We start from the raw sequence: 22297 nt of genomic DNA on the forward strand, positions 1-22297 counted from the left end.
GATTCACAGCTCAATTTTGAAGATCATATAGGAGCTGTGACTATGGGGGCTTTTGCCCAGGTTCGCCTGGTGCGCCAGTTGCGGCCCTATTTGGACCGGGATGCCCTGCACACAGTCACTCATGCGCTCGTGACCTCTCGGATAGACTACTGCAACGCTCTCTACATGGGGCTGCCCTTGAATACCACTCAGAGGCTCCAGCTGGTGCAGAATGCAGCCGCGCAAGTTGTGATGGGGGTCTCCCGTTACTCCCATGTAACACCTCTGCTCCGTGAGCTGCATTGGCTTCCAGTTGTCTTCCGAGTGAGATTCAAGGTGCTGGTGATGATCTATAAAGCCCTAAATGGCATGGGTCTGGGTTATTTACGGGAGCACCTCTTGCCGGCGTTAACTTCCCATCGCCCTGTGCGCTCCCACAGAGAGGGCCTCCTCAGGGTGCCGTCGGTCAGGGAATGTCGACTGGCGGCTCCCAGGGGGAGAGCATTGTCTGTGGGTGCGCCTGCCCTCTGGAATCAGCTTCCAGTTGAGCTCCGGATGGCTCCCGACCTTCGCTCATTTCGCCGCGACCTGAAGACTTGGTTGGTTGAACAGGCCGGCCTGGACTGAGGAATTGGGGTTTTAGAGTTTAAATTTTAAAAACTTTAAATTTTAGAATGTATTTATTGTTTAGGGCTAGTTTGATTTAATCTTATTTTAATTTTTATACACTGTGTGTTGTTTATAGCATTTTAATTGCCCTGTACACCGCCCCGAATCCTTGGAGAGGGGCAATATATAAATCTAAATAAAATAAAATAAATAAAATAAAATAAATAAATCATTTATGAAGATCTTGAAAGCACTGGGCCTAAAACGGAACCTCAGGGTACCCCACTGCTTCCTTCCTTACATGTAGATGTAGTTCCATTAAGGACTACACACTGAATATGACTTATCAGCCAGATACAAACCTATCTGGTGGTGATGCTGTATATCCCACATTTTTTTTTAGCTTACAAAGAAGTAGGTTGTGATCTACTTTGTCAAATGCCTTACTGAAATCTAAGTATACTATGTCCACAGCATTTCGCTGGTCCACCAATTTAGTCATTTTGTCAAAGAATGAAGTAAGATTTGTTTGGCATGATCTGTTTTTGACTTATGGCCTTTGGTAACAGAATCTGACAAGATGATTTTTTTAAAAAAATATTTTCTTTAAAAAAATAGTAGTTCATGACATATTTATATGTTAAAATACAACTGGTCTAGTTAGGTATTTCACAAATTTATATCATCATACTCACACATTCTCTTTCTCTCTCACACACATTTCTCTTATGTATCTCTAGTAAAAGGAAAATGATAGCCAACGTCCTCCTAAATCAATTGTTAGGAAGGTCAATGGAATGAATGAGATGAGCATTTCTGTAGTTATGGTCCACTGGATCAACGCTGACTCCTGGTGATTAATGGGAAACATTTTCTTGCCAACATTTACAGAAGTGACTTACCAGTATCATCTTCCTAGGCAGAGAATGACTAGTCTAAATCAGGGCTTTTCAACTGGTGGTACATTGGCACCAGGCAGGTGGCATGCGGCCCTGCCCAGCCCTGCCAAGGGTAGAGGGGAAGGGAATGAGCCAAAGTGTCACAGCGCAGGACTTGCCATGAGAGAGAGTCCTCAGGAACTGTAGGGCAGCTGGGGCAAAGCAAAAACCCCAGGATTGGCACTTCCGGCTCACCCAGAAGAGAAAGGAGGAGGAGAGGGGCGTAGACAGGAGAGGCTATAAAAGGAGGTAGTTTGGGTGGGACAGGGAGAGAAAAAAAAAGACACAGCCTTGGGAAGAGGAGTCAACTGGAGCTGCACCAAAAGGAAAAGAAGGAGGGGGGCATGAGAGGAGATCAAACAGGCTGGCTGGGAGCCGATCTACAACTTCTGTGGCAGCCATCCGTGCCGGGCACACACACAGGTGGTAATGACAAACAGGCAAGAAATGCAGTGAGGGAGGGGTCGCCCTCCATGAGGAATGAAGAAAGACAGCATTGGCTGGAGGTGAGGCACGGAAGGAGGAAGAAAGGAAGGAGATGGCAATGAGAAAGAGGGAGGTAGAGAGCAGGAGAGAGGGAGGAAAATGGAAAGGAAGGAAGTGTTGGAAGAAAAAGCTGGGGGCTTGCTTTACCTTTAAGAGAAAAGAAAAAAAATGAAGCGCTGCCGTTTGAAATAGGTGAGAAAAAGCCGGCTGCTCCAGATGCTCCAGATGTTTATTGCCAGAAGCAAAGTGCCGTTTCAGCTGTTCAGTTCTGGATCAGCTGAACAACAAACCAGAAGAGTGGAAAGATTCTTACGTGATTTTGTGACTTTGAAGTTCTGGGATTTGTGCAATGTGGACTTTATGTTCTTAAGGAGTGTTTGGCAATTTCTATTGTGGCAAATGGCTTATGTCTTATGTTGGATTTTGGGGTGAGGGCTTAATGGTTCTAATTCTGTTATTCTGCTATTGTTAGTTGTAGGCTTTACTTCAAGGGATTTTGAAGTATTTTTGTCCTGAATGGATTTTGCCTGTAGCATTCCTTTACTTATGAATGGAGTCATTAGGGGAGGCTGCCTTAGCCAGCAGCCAGTACTTGCTACATTAGTTAGTTTGTTTGTTTTTTCTTAAGTGCTGGCTGCCAGATCCTTAACTTTCCTTTCTACCCAGTAGCTAATTCTTAAAGGGGAATGCGCCTTTTTAAGCTAGTTCCCTCAGCGGCTTGTTTTTTCTGTCTCTGAAGGCTTTTCCTTGTTTGATAAATATATGGAATAGAGAAAATATGGTTTTTTTTCCAAATTTTTCCTTCAGAAGGTAGGAGATGGGAATGAGAAGGAGGGAGGCAGGGAAGGAGCGAGGGAGAGAAACAGGAAGGAAGAGAGGAAGGAGGGAGATTGGAATGAAAGGGAGGGAAGGTCAGAAGGAAGTCCCACCTTAGCATTTGGCCACCAATAGCCCTGCCATTGATTTTGCTTGTCCAAAGGTTGTAAAAGTGGATCACATGACCCTGGGACACTGTGACCATCATAAATATGAATCAGTTGCCAAGCATCCAAATATAATTCACATGATCCTGGGGATGCTGCAACAGTCATAAGTGAAATTGTTTCAAATGGTCATAAGTCACTTCAGTGCCATTGTGAAAAATGATCATAAGTCACTCCAGTGCCATTGTAATTTTGCAGTCACTAAGCAAATTGTTGTAAGTCGAGGACTACCTGTACTTTATCACTTTTTTCCTTTTTTTGGGTCATCAAGTTTTTGACACCTTGCTAGGTGGTACTCAAATATTGTTATATCCTAAAAGTGTTACAGTCGGTGAAAAGGTTGAAAAGCCCTGGTTTAAATAACCCAGCTGATCACATACCTTAGGGACAACAAAAACTCACAGTCTCCTATTTTCTAGATTAATACCTTCCATGACACATTACTTGTATACAATTGAAGAACATCCAAAAGCTGCAATTGGTGCAGAATGTGATGGGAGAAGATTATGGTTGCATTTACAGTAGATATGCCCATGCTGCACCTACACTGCCTGCTAATAGGTTTTTGGTGCAATTCAAGATACTGGTTGTGTCCTATAAAGCTCGTCATGGCATATTTGAGGGATTGCTTTTCTCCCATTGTCTCCACTCATCCTGTTAGATCTGGCAGGAAGGGCATGTTCTGGGTCCCACCAATTAAGGAATATCTATCTTGTGTAACTTTTTTTCTGTCATACTGCTTGCCTTCTGGAATGCCACATCATCCAACATTAGGCATTGCCTAACATTAGGTTAGCTTGGAGCCTTTCAGAAAGCTATTAAGACCTGACTATTCTCCCTATTACATGAGTTGGAAAGTTAGATGAAGCTAGGTGGGTTGGTTCCTGGTGTTCTCAACTGCCGAATATATTGTTTGTATTTGCTTTTGTTATTTCACTTTCAGATAATTTTTAAATGTTGTAGCTATCCATAATTGCATCTGCATGATGGGAAGCCATGTATATAGATTAAGTAAATGCATTTTATTTACAGATCCATACTTCTCTTTGCAATATAAAATGTATCTATCTTTGCTTAACCTGGCTTCTTAGTCAGGAATATGTACATGCATATTATGTGCCAAACCACAACATCTCCACAAACATTCTTCATACCTTTACCCATAAATATATTAAGCAATGAAAAAAATAACATTTTCTTATGATACTTCTTGCTCAATGTTGAAGTTTTATTAAGCATTCTATCTATGCTCAAACTTCATTTCCATCATATACTACTGTTATTATATTTACTGAACAATGAATAACTGCATTTGCACACATCATTCCACTATTCAAACCCACTGACCTTATCATATTAATTCCATAAATCAACAAATTCACAATAACATTTTGACTCAAATTTATGTATTTCTCAATGATGTGCTGAAAGAACAATAAGTTGGTCTATATGCTGCCTAGCATAAAGCTGCATACCACTCCCCATATTTATTCATTACTTCCTCACTTATCCTTCTAATCAGATTTCTGCCAAATCTTATAGCTTGGGCATTTACTCCTGCTACCTTTATGTCTGTGTAGAAGAAGAATAATGGCATTCTTCCAATTTTCAGGCAAAGATACAGCCTTTACACAAATATTGCAAAATCAAGCCATAAGAATGCTATAATCATATTTAATAATACTCCAGTTACACCATCTATATCCTACACATAATACAATAAAAGTAGTCATCATTGAATGATTCTAATTGAGACTAGAATTTCTACTGTCAAGTGAAATGGTCATTAGGCAAAATATTGCGTGATCACACAGCAAAGGCAGTTCTGTTGCAGGACTGCACCATTGTTAGGCAATGATTTCACAATTCTCCTGCCCTGTCTTCTTTGCCTCAGCTTCAATTTTCCCTATTTACACTCATTTCTGTTCTTTTGGTTGTCCTGCACTCTACCACCACACATGCTGTACCATCTCCAGAAGGTTTAGTTAACTATCACCATCTTCTTACTACTGCTGCTGCTGACAAAATAAAGCAGCTGCTAGCCCTTTGTGAGGCCGCACACCTGAATTTTGATCAAGGGACCGTGTGTGTGTGTGTGTGTGTGTGTGTGTGTGTGTGCGCGCGCACACTCACTGCAACAGCCATAACATAACTTGTTCAGCTTCCTCATATCTTCAAAGGATTGTTAAACAAATAATTGTTAAGTGAGGACTACTTCTATATTATTTGTATTGGGAGCACGATGTACTGTTGTCTAATCTTCTCTATAAGGAATGATTATAGGCAATGAACCAAGGGAAGATATTAGGTGACATTCTTAGCAACAAGGCTACAAAGGTTTGAACCTCAAGTGTCAGAAATAGTTTGACAAAGTATAACTTCACCTCAATCAGGTTAAACATCTGTTTATTATTAACACTAATCAGGGTCACGGAAAGAGATAGCTGTAATAAGTGCACACACATAATTTTGAGTTTAAGAATAATCTGCTCAGCAATCCATCTCCATTTAGGGTCATCATCCCATCTGTGATTATATCAAGATATGAGTATCACAGCTGAATGTTGTTACCTGACTGAGAAGGATGTCACCTAGCAGCTTCAGAGAAACTGTAAAATACACGATGGGCTAATACAAAAGATTGTACACTCCAAAACACAAATTGCGTGGAATCAATTTATATCACATCTTCCTACAGCTAAATGGTAGAATTTTAGCTGTACAGCAGGGTGCCATGTTTGATGGTATCAAAACTGCCAAATCAAATTGGATCTTCTCCAATTTATGTCCAAAAAGAGATCCTTCGCTAAACATACAAAGCATTCCAATGTTGTTTCAAGATTTGAAGCTGCATTGTAAAGAAACTGTTCAAAGTTAAAAAGTTTATCACTCTCTTCAAGACCTTGTCCAAAACGATTTACAGCCTTATTTCAAGGGCTTCTAAGTTAACTCATATAAATTAAGGTAAAGGTAAAGGTTCCCCCGCACATGCGTGCTAGTCGTTCCGACTCTAGGGGCCGGTGCTCATCTCCGTTTCAAAGCCGAAGAGGCAGCGCTTGTCCGAGGACATCTCCGTGGTCATGTGGCCAGCATGACTAGACACCAAAGGCACACGGAACGCTGTTACCTTCCCACCGTAGTGGTCCCTATTTTTCTACTTGCATTTTTACGTGCTTTCGAACTGCTAGGTTGGCAGAAGCTGGGACGAGTAACAGGCGCTCACTCTGTTATGCGGCACTCGGGATTCGACCCGCCAAACTGCCGACCTTCTGATCGACAAGATCAGCGTCCTAACCCACTGAGCCACCGCGTCCCTTTCATATAAATTAGAATTACGCATACATGCGTGTGTTCGTGCATGCGTGCGCACACACACACACACACAATTACATACATAATTTTATATAAACATTATAATTAGCATTGAAAATAAGTATTTAAATATTTTTGTAGCACCTTTAATTTCATCATGGAATCTTGACATAACTTGTCACCTCGCGCTGCAGAGACTTCATCTATACCAATGAGTTTTGCTTTGTATCGAACACCGTCGCCTTTAAACCTCTTTATTAAAGTTGCTTCACTGCGATCCTGACCTGAAAAGAGAGATATAAGCTTGTAACCCACACAGCTGTATAAAAATATCAAAAGTTAAATACTTATAATCATGTTTATTATAAAGATACATTGCATCCATAAGCATCACTTCCATCTGTCATGCTTCAGCTCAGTTTTGTTTTGGCCACAGCAAATGGAAGAAGGGGAATAGTAAAACAATTAATAGAGTGCCATATTTCTCAATGAAACTAAAAAAGGCACTTACAGTTTTAAACTGATTACTTATTTCTGAATGAATACATATGGGGAAAGACATAATATCAAAGCATGCGTCTTTTCTCTTTAATTATATAAGATCTGTTAATGATTCTAGAACTGCCTTAGTTACTGGCCAAAATTCACATCATAAAATAAACAAGTCATAAGTATATCAAATCATGAAAAATACTTTTTTTATTTTAGACTAAATTATTATATATAATCCTTGTTTGATAATAAGACAGTCTAAATGTTAATTAAAATATGTGATTTGGAATTGTTAGATCTTTGTGGCACTTAAATTTCCAATACTGTTATTTAAATCACATACTGCTACTTTTTTGGTTTTCAGCCAGGCTTCTTCACTGACATGCTAAAATGCTTTGTTTTCAAGGTGCAGACTATTCTTAACTCCTCTTTAGTTGGTTCCTACATGTGCAAGTTTTTAAAGCAGCAAGTAAGTATGTTTTTATAAAGTCCTTTTCATATTTACATCAGATCTGATGAAGCTTGCATATGAATATAATTTCTTGTTTTACCATTGTACTGTAGTATCCTTTTGTGTTTTGGAAGAAAAGCAAGGAAGAACCTTGTTAATGGTTGAATTGGAAGAAAACTAGAAATGCCAGGGTAATAGATAAGGTTTGTATATTTTTACATAACATTTTTGTGTTTTTTTTCAAGTGAATTTGTCAGATACGGGTGGGGGAGGGAATACACTCCAAAGTATTTATGTGACCACATGGGAGTACCATATTTTGAGTGAATACAAAATGTCAGATATAGAGCTAAAAACTGACACAAATCACAAAATATGGGATAGTGATAGAGGAAGTAACTGAGATCTTTCTAAAAGATGGTAGCAGAAAACACTGTTAGGATCCAAATCACTTAGCTGTACCCCAGCTAATTAGATTTCACAATATCAAAGGAAAATATCTTGAAATTAGACAATTCTGTTACCCAAACAATGGAAATGTAGGTAAATTGACCTCCACATTGAGACTGTTAGGCCATGCAATTAGAAGAAAAGGGCATAGGAATTTAAACTTGATTTCACTCTAGATAGGGGTTACATTTCAGGTCTTGAAATTAGAGAACTGGTTTGGTATAGTGGTTAAGGCACAAGGCTAATTCTAGTCCCACCTTAACCATGAAAACCAGTTGGGTGACTTTAGGCCAGTAACGTTCTCAGTCCAACTCACCTCACAGAGCTCTTGTGGGGGGAAAAAGAGGAAAAAGGTATGCTCAGTATGTTTTATGTCTTGTATTATTTGTAAAAATAGTAAAGATGGGGGATATAAATAAATAAATAAAAATACAAAAAATCTTTCATGATTTTTTTCACTTTTACATATATCTTCCTCAGAGCTTGTGTGTCCTTATATGCCTAGTGTGTTATTTCCAGTTTATCAAAAGAATGAAATATGATAATCATCTGAACTTGCAAATGTATGCATTTACTCATTTTCTTCTTTAAAAATAAGAATAAAAACTAATGTGAGCAGAAGTTAGCCAAGTGAGTGCTGGTTCATTCATGATAACCCAGGTATCCCAATGCTGGAGCTGTGTGTCACAGCTGGTCCTCCCAGTTCTGCAGTAGACTTTACCACAAGGATGTGTACTTTCTGAAGGTACTGAATATAAGGACTTCTATTAAACAACATTTATCAATTTGTTGTTTAAATGAGCTAAAATGGAATGCAGAAGATGACATACTTAAACTATCAATATTTCACAGAGAAGATGTGATCATTGTATATTTTAACATACATTATTTTTAATAGTCTTTAGTTCATATATCTTGCCCTTGTACATGGACATATCTAAAGCTATCTAATATCTCCAAACTTAACTTTAATGAACATTGATTTCTCTTCAAAATGAAAGAATCTATTCACTAAGGAAAATATACTCGATTCTGAATCCACATACAGTATTGTTGAGAACCTCAGCTAGCAATTATAACAGTTTTACACAGTTTTAAAATCCAAAAGTATTAGATTCTCTTTTAAAGTTTCAATATTTGCTTTCCTCTTTCTCATCCCCATGTATTATTATTTTTTTGAGCTACACATGGATACATCATCAATTCTTTTCTATTTTCATTGTGGGAAAGAATATGGTAGCTTAAAACATTGGTAGTTGTTTACAAATTTAAAAGCAATTAAACAACATCAACAAGTAATCACCTATCTTGGTCCTTGAAAGGACTGGGTTAACCCCTGAATTTATCAAATTATTGTGCCCACCTGCTCCTGGACAATATCATCTAAAAGACTAATGGCACATTGATTACTAGTCAGAAACTGTAAGTAATGTTTAAATTATACGGGAGGGAAATGCTGAGGCAGATGTTACTAGTGAAAGATAAGAACAATAAAGAAACATTAGCAACACTATGCTCTGAGGAGAAAAAAAATCACATCTGGATGCACAACAATGCTTTACTTAACCATAAGGCTATTATACATGTAGTTTGTCTGTAAACATTCATGTTTCAATTTGTTTATGTGATAATAAATAAAACTTAATTGGTAAATGCTTGTTTTAACAATTTCCAGTTTTCCAATGGCATTATACAGTATATGCTATTTCCCAAATATATAATTTTATATGCTTCTTCAGTTTCACAATAACCGCTCCTCATTTGTTAGTGGAACAAGACTATTTGGGAGAGAGAATAAAATATAATCCCATTTTACAGAAGTGATTAAAATGTTGGACTAAATCTAGAAAGACTAAGTACACTTTCAGCCACAGAAGCTCACAAGTTGAATTGGGGCCAGTCATTCCCTCTCTACCAAATAACATTATAAAGTTGCTGAGCAGAAAATTGGAAAAAGGAAGTACCTAATATGCCAACTGCAGATTTTAAAAAGGGCAAAATATAACACTGATTAAATACATTGATAGATAAATAATCAGAGTCCAAGAATTTGCAAGTCTTTCCCAGTTGCAACCACCTTACTTGGAGAAAAGGAGAAATGAAGCTAAATTGACTTAACTTTTAGAGTATAAATGGAAACATATTTCTCTACATCTTTTTACCGGATGTGATCTTCTGCAGCTGATCAGAAATGAGCTAAGAGCAACACTGAGCTCACTGTGGAAATGTGGGTAATTGATGTGGCAATACCAGAAGATAGCAGAATAGAAGACAAAGAAGATCACAAAGCATCAAGAACTGAAAAATGAAACTGAAGTACTACGGCATAAAACAGAGCTTTTCAACTTTTTCACCCATTGTACCACTTTGAGGATATGGCAACATCCAAGTACCACCAGTCGCCTAGCAAGGTGTCAAAAACTTGATGACAAAAAAAAAAAAAAGGAAAAAAGTGATGAAGTACTTGTAGTCCTCGACTTACAACAGTTCCCTTAGTGACTGTTTGAAGTTACAATGGCACTGAAAAAAGTGCCCCTGTCCTAGTCCTATTAGACCTCTCAGCGGCTTTTGATACCATCGACCATGGTATCATACTGCAGCGTCTCAGGGGGTTGGGAGTGGGAGGCACCATTTTAACGATGGTTCTCCTCCTATCTCCTGGGCCGCTCACAATCGGTATTGACGGGAGGGCAGAGATCTGCCCCGAGGCCTCTCGTTTATGGAATTCCTCAGGGGTCGGTTCTCTCTCCCATCCTGTTCAACATCTATATGAAGCCGCTAGGCGAGATCATTCGTGGTTTCGGGGTGGGGTATCATCAGTATGCTGATGATACTCAGCTTTTTCTTTCCACCCCAAACCAACCCAGTGATGCCCTCGCCGTGATGTCCCATTGCCTGGAGGTGGTCCGGGTTTGGATGGGGAGAAACAGGCTTCGTCTCAATCCTGCCAAGACTGAGTGGCTGTGCATACCGGCATCTTGGGTTAACCAGACTATTCCATCTTTAATGATGGGGGGTGAGGTGTTACCACCACCCCCGTTGATAGGGCTCACAACTTGGGCGTCCTCTTGGATTCATGGCTCAATTTTGAAGATCACATAGGATCCGTGACCAGAGGGGCTTTTGCCCAGGTTCGCCTGGTGCACCAGTTGCGACCCTATCTGGACCGAGATGCCCTACGCACAGTCACCCATGTGCTCGTGACCTCCCGGTTAGACTACTGCAACGCTCTCTATATGGGGCTGCCCTCGAGGACCACTCGGAGGCTTCAGCTGGTGCAGAATGCTGCTGTGCGAGTTGTGATGGGGGTTTCCCGATACTCCCATGTAACACCTCTACTGTTTTGCTGTACTGTTGGTTTACTACTGTGATAAACCTGAACTGTGTATTGACCTCTGGACCTGTAAGAAGACTTTGTATTTGGAATACTCCTTGGACTGTTACTATTGTGTATGACCTGGACTGTTTATTTTTGACCGTGCATTTTTGTTTTCACACCACCTCAAAAAGTAAAATACTTTTCTGTTTTCACAACTCAGTGTACTCTTGTGGTTACTGTGTGACTCTTACTGCTCTCAGTACCCTTCCTTGTCTGTGCAACTCCTTGGTAGCACAAGGAGACCTCTGCACAACAATTCCTAACAAAACATACAAACATGTACACATAAAACACTGCCATAACAGATCATGTAGAGAAGTACTGTTCTCCTTTGACAGATGTATGTATCATATGGAAACATTTCTCCTCTGAGACAAGAAGTGATGTAGCTTTCTACTGAATCAAACGTGGCTGCTTAATCCCTTACAGGCAACTAAAACAAAACAAAAGAACTCCACCCTTGAATATTACTTAATTTTTTTAATTGACAAACTAAACCGTGGCAACTCTGATTTCCCTGGCTATGTTTTCTTAAACAAAAATGTTTATTTACTCATTGAATATAGCATAATATAGGGCAAAATTCTACATAAATTTCTTAAGAAGTAAGCTTCACTTATTTCCTTGGGGTTTTCTTTGAGGTATATGTGCACAGGATTGCAGCCTAGGTAATGAAAATTAAATTAGCATATGGATTAATAAACAACCCAGTGCACAACTCTGATGAAATTTAGCACTCATAAGACATTTTACTGAAACTGGAATACTGTGAGACAATTTGCCATAATTTATTCCAATTGGGGGAGCAATATAAACTCTGATTATATTGTGTTTTCCCTAACACCAAGGAGGAAGGAAGTAATGAAGGAAGGAAGGAAGGAAGGAAGGAAGGAAGGAAGGAAGGAAGGAAGGAAGGAAGGAAGGAAGCAAGGAAGCAAGGAAGCAAGGAAGCAAGAAAGGAAGGAGGTTTGTTTCATAATTTATGTGAAATGATACTATGTAGAGATGAAGAAAGGTTTAAAACTAATTAATTCAATGAATTGCTAAAAGCAGAGTGATACTTCATTGTTATTGATTCTTCTAAGCACATTTGTTGACAGGTAGAAAGATCTTTGAGTTTGCCAAAGTGCTTAGTTTCATCATTCTTTCACTTCACAACCATTCTCTCATTCTGCAGGATTTTGTGATTTCAGGAAGCTGGCCTGCCAAATTATTTTACACAATTAATATCTGAGTATTAATGCATAGTCTAAGAAATGTTTAATGATCATTAAGGAAGTGTGCCAACTTTGGGCACCAAGGCACCATGAGATAAAGTTATCATAATAAATTCAGATTCTGAGCCTCCACACATCCTGCGTTTCCTCTCTCTCTCTCTCTCTCTCTCTCTCTCTCTCTCTCTCTCTCTCTCTCTCTCTCTCTCTCTCTCTCTCTCTCTCTCTCTCTCTCTCTCTCTCTCTCTCTCTCTCTCGGTATTGATTAGGTAATTCCCTGTGGTTATAGAGAATTAATTTTTAACAGCATAGGGGCAGGGGAATACTTAGTAATGAATTCCCTAGCCAAAGAATTTCCTAGCCAGATTTGCTAAATTTGAAACATTCTACTTTAGAATGTTTCCAATGTATGACAGCTTTTCATTTTTATTCTATTTCATAGAATAGCAGAAAATTGTATTTCTGTTTCTTGAAGAAGAAAAAAAATCCATAAATATATTTATTGCACACAAGCTTCCAGCATATTTCATGGTAAAACTTCTTTGTCAGGAAAACATTGTTGTACAAGTGGCATTCAAAATATGGATGTACACTCTGAATATCACTTGTACAGGTTTAAAAATACATTAGGGGCTTGCTAAAGTATAGGTTCACCATTTTTTTGGTCTGTATTCTCTTCTTTGAGAGCTTCTATTTCTTGGCCATTTGCCGTCAAAGTTAAAAAGTGTGATTTCTGAAATCTCTGGGAATTGGAAAAAAAAATATCGAATCAGAAGCCACATGTGGCTCTGGGCTTGCATCAGACCCTAAGATTCAACATTCAGGATTAAGAGGCAGGTTTCCAAGGTCAACAGATGAAGTTGCATATAGAGGCAGAGTAGAAAAACAAGAGTTATGAAGAAATCGACTAAATCCAAATCCTATGGGGAGAAAGGGTGGGCAGGCCTTTGGATTCTATAAATCAGGAACATGAGCCCAGTGTTCTCATATTCAAACTTGCTAAGGTCTTCTTAGCAAAACGGATGCTGTGATTTTTCTTATTAAAATCATATGGTTAGGCTACTGCCATCACTTAACCTAGAATTCACTGAGAAGTCATTGTACCAAAATGCTTTTCCATCACTATGAAGATGTAAAATGACTAGCACTGCTTTGAGATCAAATAGGAATATGTAAACACTTTTCAGCAAAAAAGATTATTTTTTCTAGACATATTGGTAAGAGATTGATATATACAGCAGAAAGGAAGGGAAAGAATTACGACACTATCCTGCACATCTCTTGCTTCTTCAAAAACAAGATTTAAATTTTTTTTCAGCAGCCGCCAGTAATTTATAACAATAATTGTATAAATGGCTACATTCCTTTATTTAAATCTGAACATTCCTCGGTGGATAATATGAATTGCCCAATTTAAAAGTGTGAAGTATATAATAATATCGCCAACAAAGTTAATAGCAATCAAAATTCTACAGAATGGCACTAATCTATCTTCTATCCTAGTTGTGCCCAAGCACAATTTATCATAGATTCTGAGATGTAATCATGAGATGATTTCTTTTTGAAACTATACCTACTTTTCTTTTTCTGAGAGTCTCCAAGAAAGAAGATGCCTGGAGGAAGTATAACAATGGGTTCGATGCCAGGTGAGCAAAATAAAATGAGCTGGTTTGATTGAAGACTTGGAAACTGGTCTACTTGGCAGCCAAATCAAATATTTCACAAGGAATCTACAATCAAACTATCAGCTATGTATAGTATTTTAAAAGCTTATAAAGGATTTTATCACTGAATATTGGTTTGTGTGTTATGCATCAAAACAGAATTGAGGAAATACAATAGTCTGCAACATTCCACAGTCATGTGAACATGATTTATGAAGTTTTTGCCATTTTTTACTTCCAGTTTCTGGAAAAAAGTGCCCCATAGTGAACAAAGGGTTTGCTTTACGACCATAAAGTTTGCTTAATGACAGCAACATTTGCTTAACAATCATTGCAAAAAAGAACTACCATACAATTGGGCACAAAATTAGATGACCTGCTTTATGACCATCACAACCTATGATCAAAACTGTAGGCTTAATTACAGTTATATGTTGAGGACTATCTATACCTACTTTGTCTTTTAAAAAGCATTTTACAAAGTCTCTGAATGCATACTTTCTATTAAAAGAGCAGGAAGTGTCATAATGCAGAGGTCCCCAATCTTTTGGGTACCAGGGACCAGTTCCGTGAGGAGAGGTTTTTGCACGGACCAGAGGGTGTGTGGTTTTGTGTGCTGCCTACATTCCACAGATGAGGCTTTGCTTGTCTGTGCAGACCTGTTGCTGGTGTGCTGCAGCCCAGTACTGGTCCACAGACCAGGGGTTGGGGACCCCTGTCATAATGGGTTTCTGTACTTAACAATGTATTACTCTAGGAAAGTATTGCCTGACTATTAGTGAAAAGCCTCCTTCTCAGCAGCCATCATGTTAATTTAGCATACAACGAGATTTAAAACAAGGCTTCTGATTATGCTTTCAGGACTGATACAGGAAGAATATAATATTATATGAAAAGAAGATCTCCTTCAGATACCATGGCCACAAAATTTGAAAGTTTTATAGATTAATTTCTTCCAGAACATGGAACTGAATTTATATTATAAATCCAGCATGTAAAAGAAATTCGTACCAATTGGAAATATCTAATTAAAATGCAATGAACTGTATATAAATTAAGTCCCAGGACAGAAACAGGAATTTTAAAAAAAATCTATAATGTCTGTAGCAATAATTAATATTAATTAAAACATTTCCACATAGGCTTATAGTCATCACCTTTCCCCTATCCAAATACAACTACATTCTTGATATGCATGAAGTCTAATTTTCTCTATCATAAACAACAGGAATGTATAATCAAAAACTTTCATAGTGTCCTGGAATTAACTTTTGAGGTTAATTTTAATCAGAGGATTTGTTGGTCAGGCAGGAAAGGGAAAGACTGATTAAAACTGAGAAGCAGCAAATATAAGCGATATTGTGTCTACATTTTCAGCATATTAAGGAAGGATGACATAGTAATATCACAAATAAAGAGCTCAGTTAGATGAAAATCTGAAATCTAAGCTATTGTTAGAGGGAAAAAGTCCTATTTATGGCAGGATTGAGATCAGCAGTTATAACTGGATTCTTAAAATATCAAGGGCAAGTGAATTTTAGACTATGCACAATTTAGATGATATGCATGCTAGAATAATAAAGCAGATAATTTCTCAACTGTGAAAACACCTAATCATATACTTTTGTATTCACAAGTGCATTTACTTAATTAATGCCTGTAATTATCTAAGACAGTGCAGGGATTATACATATAGGCTTAAATCTTTCCTGATCATCATTTCACTCTTTACAAGGCTTTCCCTTAGGATTTGTCCAGTAATGTGATCTAGGTTTTTATTTGTTTTAGAAAGTAGTTGACACTTGCTTCAAACTCAAGGTGCATAACTAAGCAATTCTTCCTGTTTCCACATATTGACAAGTATCAACTCATTACTCTCAGTAGATCTCTAAAACCTGTTTTGAAGCAAGCAATGGGAAACTTTTTTATTATTTGTGTAACATCTGCATGTTGAAAATGCATATTTATTTGTTTTATTTGTTAATCCAACTGAATTTGCTTGTGGTTTGTTTGTTTTTAAAAATTTCCAAATTGTTACTGAATTGAAGATGATAATTTGTGATGAATAAATTTATACATATAAAACTTATTTCAGAGCTTTAGTGAAATTCCATTACAGCTGCATTTTTTAAAAATAGGTATATTTATGTGTGAATAAGTGATACCTGAACTGTATCAAGTTATCAGATTATCATCTCAGCAGTGCTTCCATTTCATTTAGCACTGTCATTCAAATTCTATTCTATTTATAGACCTTTGTACGATTAGCACTTAAAATAATGGCACTATAGTCAAAAAATACATTTTTCTATGTTTATTTGTAATCAGTTGTTTTATTGAAACAACCCCATCACAGCAGACCTCAGTTTCCTATATAAATCAGGTGAGTCCTTCACAGTACATATATCTGTTACTGCTTTTATTCAGTAATTTGATATCTTCTATTTTTCTCTAAGAAAGCCGACATGTATATTTCATCATTTTTTAAGTTAGACTAATAGCTGATTAAATTATTTCTTAATAGTAGAAAGATGAATCATAATTAAGACAGAGCAAATTTATTGGGATGACCTCTTCGTGAATTGCATTTGACTGAATTTTAAAGTAAATTTCAGTGGGAAATTATATTTAGTAGAAGTCTACAGGAAGAGTCAATGACATACTTTTCAGATTAATGAAGGAAAGGATAATGATACATTTCACATCATTATTCAAGAGTTCACTAAGGATTTTTAATGTTCAACTTCCAAGTTAAAGATACATGACTATTTGCAGAAATATCATCTCAGCTAAAAGCTATTATGATTCAGTTTGGCCTTTTCTTCAACTGTTTGTTAACCGTTGGGGACAGTCAATTTCAACACATCATTTATCTTCCTGTGACTCACAAGAACATTTGAAGTAAAGAGACAAACCTCATTTTAAGCTATTTGTGTGAAAAAAGACCATGCAGCCTGCTTTCATGAAAATTTAGAGGAAATGCTATAATCTTTAGTAGTATATATTTCTAGATAGTCAAACATAATATTGCAATATTGGTGAAAGTTTGAGCAGCTAAGTGCAGCCCATGGTCAAGATGCATTTAAAAAGAAACACAGCATATATCTGATGAAGATTAATTGTCCTCTACTGCAATGCAGAAAACAAAAAGATAAATCAATTTAAGTAGGCTGAATGTAATGACAATACAATGCAATGAACGTTGTGAAAGCAAGTCTTATTAAGAAGCTTAATAATACTTAACATCTAGCTCAACTGTGGTTACTCAATAGTGATATCAAGGCAATAAATCTATGCATATTTGTAAACATATGCATTTCTTTCACCATTTAAACAATGTACAATGGGAAATTGCTTTTATCTTTCAGAGATGCAAAGGAGGAAAAAATAACAAGAACTCTTCTAAAATCTTAGTTTCTGCCATGTTAAACGTTTGATGTATATTCACAAGCTAAGTATGAAGTATTATTCTCGCTCAGATTGATGGATGTAGAGTCACCAGAAAAATAATGAAAATGAGGACAGTACATTCTTGCCCTACTGGGAGCGTAAAGAAAGAAAGAAAAAGATACCTGCCTATTTTCAAAATTCAATGAACATCAGCATCACAAGGACCAAAAAAAAAAAAAATGTGATGCTAGTTGGGCAAAAGATACATTGTGAAAGAGATGAATTAGGAATATCTTTCAACTCCCCTTTTTTAACCACGCATCATTTAAAAATAAAGTAAAATAAAATGTATTCAGTTTAGAGGAACTTAAATGTTCCTGAAGTTATAAAATCTGCTGCGAAGGCTTTTCAGAAGTTAGATAAACAGCTTACATACTGCATCTGGCTTTGTTGTGTCCCAGTCTTTGGGGAAATCATTCAGCGTCTTGAATGCAGAAAGAAACTATTCAGATGAGAGTAAGAAGGATTCTGCCTCAGTGATTCAATGGGCCTGCCTTAGGGCACAACCAGGTAGTATGAGGGAAACAGGGATGAACTTTTGACAGCTGAGAAAGAAAATAAAACTTTACAGAGAATAAAGTCATGGTATAAAATCTCCCAGTGCCAGAATTAAACAGCCTCAGAGATTATACACTCTCTCACTTTAGCATTTTATCTTTAATATTCTTTAACATGAGGTGTGAAACATATTCAGACTCGTACTGTAGTTATTTATTAATCACCTTGCGCTGAAATGCTGGTAGTGTGTAAAGAAACTACAGTTTGCCACGCAGAGGATTGTTTGGGGACAGTCACGATTTATCACAGGCAAGATACAAATTGCATAGTTGGTTTGTACAAAAGTGCATTAAATATTTATAGTGTGTTAATGCATTTAGTATTTTTCTACCTGTACCTATTTCTTTCTCTGAGAAGCAGCTATTTAAAGCAATAGTTTTTGCTGTATAATTGTAATAACATTGTGTGTTCAAAGACTGTATGAATCCAAGAATATTTAAGGAAACACAGAATTGAATTAATAAATAGATCCTCAAGAAAGACCTTAAAATTACAGAATATCTTTTATTTGCCAATGGGCTCCTCTAGTCAAGTATCCTGAGAACAGGTTCCAGAGGCAAGTAAAATCACTATTTTACTTTTTTGCAATCTAATGTTTCAGACAAGAAATTATTTTCATTTTGGCATCCAGCTGCCTTTTCAACATTACAGAATGTCTTTCTCTGCTGGAGAAGCAACAGGAGTCACAGAGAAGAACTGCGTTTTTCCTGAGACCTTGGGCTACAAATGCTCTTAAATTGAAAATTACAACAGTGGTAAAGTGCTTCTTTCAATAGGTTCCTTTAGTTTTTGTTCCCTAATGTCATTCCTATTATCAAAGAGGCAGCAGGAGACATTTAAACAGAGACACCACACACACACACACACACACACACACACACACACAGAGAGAGAGAGAGAGAGAGAGAGAGAGAGAGAGAGAGAGAGAGAGAGAGAAATATCTGTGCACAAACACACACACACACACACAAAAAATACACACATATATACACATCTGTGTACAGGCATGAAGGTATATATGTGTGCACCAGTACAAACCTACACACATATCTATCCTTCTCAAGGCCAAAAGATTGTCTCCGTACACTTTTAATAGTCTAGGACCGTGGTGGTGAACCTATGGCACGGGTGCCACTGGTGGCATGCCGAGCCCTCTCTGTGGGCACGCGTGCCGTCGCCCCAGTCCTAGGCCTTTAGCTGGGCTTTATGAAACTTTTTGCTTTAGGCCTCTGCCGCCGTGTACAAAAAAAAAAGATTCAATCAATCAATCAATCTCAACTTCTCATGGGGGGAAAAAAGTTCTCGCAAAGTTGGAATTGATTGAACTTTTTAGTCCCACCCAGTCTGCTGTTACCACAGCAGCCACACCCACCCAATTGGCCATGCCCACCCAAAGGACCACGGCCACCCAGTACCCAATGATACATAAGTGGGTTTTGGGTTGCAGTTTGGGCACTCAGTGTCTAAAAGTTTTGCCATCACTGGTCTAGGAGATACTTGGATTAGAAATATTTTTATATTTGTGAACCTCAATACTTAGTTGTTACACGGACTCTTCAGAAGTAGAAACTAGAATACTGCAGATCAGACACTTGTAATTTAATTCAATTCAATTTAATTATTGTCTTTTAAGTATTTATATAACCATCCAACTAAAACCATGTGACTCTAGGCAGGGTGAAAAGGAAGTAGACAACTGATCAGAACTGATTAAAAAAAAATCAAAACCCAGAATAACCCAGGTATGCAAAATTCTTACAGGATAGAATGTATAGGATTATTATCTTATTGTACAATGAGAGTTCCTGCCATAAGGTATTAAATGCAGGTACTTTAATTCATAAAAAGAAACATATTTTGGGACTGATGGAATTAGCACACATTTCTTTTTAATATTTAAAAAGCAAATATTTTTCTTCATTTCTAAACTACCAATACAGAATTGGCACTTTATGCATAAGGTCCTTAAAAGTCTAAAAGCTAATAAAGAAAACTGTAAAATAACGTAAAAAACAACAAAAATGTGAACATATATGATAAATATTAAAATAACAAGTAAAAAACCTTTTAACTATGGCATGAAGACTTCATTTATGATTCAAGTATATTTGCCAAAAGTTTATGAATAAGGACAAGAACCTGAGAAATAGTGAGTGCTAGAAAGTCCTTATATTGCATATTGCAGGTTAAATATTATTTTAAATGATGGAACAATATCTGTATTAAGAGAAAATGCAGAACACAGAAAGCTCTGGAAACTATCTGCTCACAACCAAAAGCTAACAATATTTAGTTTTACCCAGTGCTTTTTTTGGAAAAGAAAAAGGTGCCGGAACTCACACATGTCATATAACCCGCCTTGCCTACCCTACAAGGTTCCATCCAAAAAAGGTGCCGGAACTCCGTTCTGAGCGTTCTATGACAAAAAAAGCCACAATGTAACCCCCCAAGTATCATCATTTATTCTAAACAACAGGTACTCTCCCTCTATATCAAATATGGCTGATATGCTGGTTGAGTGCTAGTTAATTTTAATTTATTTTATTAATCAAATTTGCATCCCACAGCAATCACAGAACTCTAGATAGTTCACAAAGTAGTAGTAAAATATATTGACATAAATAAAAGACCAGCTTCTAGGCAGGAGTTCATGAGTGTCTCTGGAATGTGATTGTGCTTAGGTACCATTAACTTATAGATGATACCAGACTCCAAACCCCTAGATCAGAGGTCCCCAACCATTTGGGGACCAGGGACTGGTTCCGTGGAGAGAGATTTTTCCATGGACTAGAGGGGGTGTGGTTTTGTGTGCTGCCTGCATCATGAAGATGGGGCTTTGCTTGTTTGTGCGACCCAGTTGCTGGCATACCACGGCTCGGTACTGGTCCACAGCGCGGGGTTTGGGGATTCCTGCCCTAGATAACCTATTCCCAGTTCATGTAGATCTTGTATAACAAGAGAAAAAGAAATGAGCCATATGATACCCTATAAGGGAGCAAGCACAGTGATTTCCCCTCCATCCGCCTTGCAATAATCACCACTAACTGAAGCCGACTGCTAAGGAAGGAGGGGAAATATTGCCAAACAACCTTCCAAAACCCAAAGCCTATAGCCAGCTCAGAAGGACAATGGTTTTGAAGGCCTTTTCAATTATGCAAAAGCACTTTCCATATCTAGGGCTCATCATAGTTTATCAACCAGAGCAGCCAATGCCATTGATATCCCATTCCTGAGTCTGAATCCACATAACAAGGCCTCTGCAGCTGAGAGGCCTTCTGAGAGGCCTTCTGGAACAAGGCCTCTGCAGCTGGCTTCAGAGGCCTTCTGGAAAGGCTTCTGACTGCAAAATGCAGGCCAGAGCTCCATTCTCAGTTGCAGAATGAAGCTGCTCCTTCGGCTGCAGAAGAAGTGGGCTGGCAAGGCAAGTGTCAATCCATGGGAGACCTGGCTGCAACGGTAAGCTCCAACCCCCCCTCCTCTGTAACTTGATTTTAGGCATGTGCTTTGTCCCACACTATGGCTTATTTTGGGGGTAGGGCTTATATTAGGCCCATCCCCCAAATCAAGCTATGGCATATTTTCGGGGTAGGTCTTACTTTCGGGAAAACACAGTATATTGTCAGGCATTGAAGATGTTTGATTTAAACAAGAAATGTTTTAAAAGTCATCATTAGGTGTTGTGTATTAACATTTAAAGAAACACCTAAGCACTGTATACAGTCACTACCAGTATGCATTTGAATTGTAACCATTTTGGCTGGAGTCAACTATGGCGGGAGATTTAGGTTCAATCTGATTGGTTGGCTGTTTACTCAGAAAGGTATATAAAGAGTGCAAGTACCCCCTAACCTCCCAGTACAGTCACTTCCCCCCAATAAAGATCTGCCATGCTGTACTCATCGTCTCGGCATCCTTCCTGCTTCCCAGAACCCAATACATAATATTAATATTTAAGAGCTGAGGTGAAGATACTATCTATCTTCAATAGATACTGTAGATACATGAAACTGAAGATAAATCAGAGAACCTCAGTTCTAAGTAACTCAAATCAGATAGAATGCCATAGGTATTGCTAAATTTAAACTTCTCCTCATTAAAAAAAAATTTTTAACACTTTTCTAAACTTCCTTTATTTTTAGACTGGAACAATGATTAAAACACAAAAGTTAACCTATGTAAAGATTTACATTTTGAAAATAAAAATAATCACATTACTGAAATAAAACACTCTGGGCAATATATTTGTGTCAGTATGTGTCTGCTTGTTCCTTATGGAGATTTTGCTGAGCTTCCATAGAAGATGAGCATATGATTTTCTTTCTGTAAATTCCA

The 22297-nt window shown here is 37.7% G+C and overlaps 1 protein-coding gene across 2 annotated transcripts in view; it reads right to left on the reverse strand.

Moving 5' to 3' along the window:
* DAB1 (DAB adaptor protein 1) overlaps nt 1-22297 on the reverse strand; it is a gene marked incomplete at both ends in the record, with an annotated part of 184670 nt that overhangs the window by 106140 nt on the left and 56233 nt on the right. For both annotated transcript variants that reach the window (XM_083360534.1, XM_083360533.1), the window contains one exon: nt 6452-6591. In XM_083360534.1, the coding sequence (XP_083216660.1) occupies nt 6452-6591 (140 nt within the window). The remainder of the gene's footprint in view (nt 1-6451; nt 6592-22297) is intronic.

This window comes from Vipera ursinii, assembly GCF_947247035.1.
Source record: "Vipera ursinii genome assembly, chromosome: 3".
NCBI classification, from domain to species: Eukaryota; Metazoa; Chordata; class Lepidosauria; order Squamata; family Viperidae; genus Vipera; species Vipera ursinii.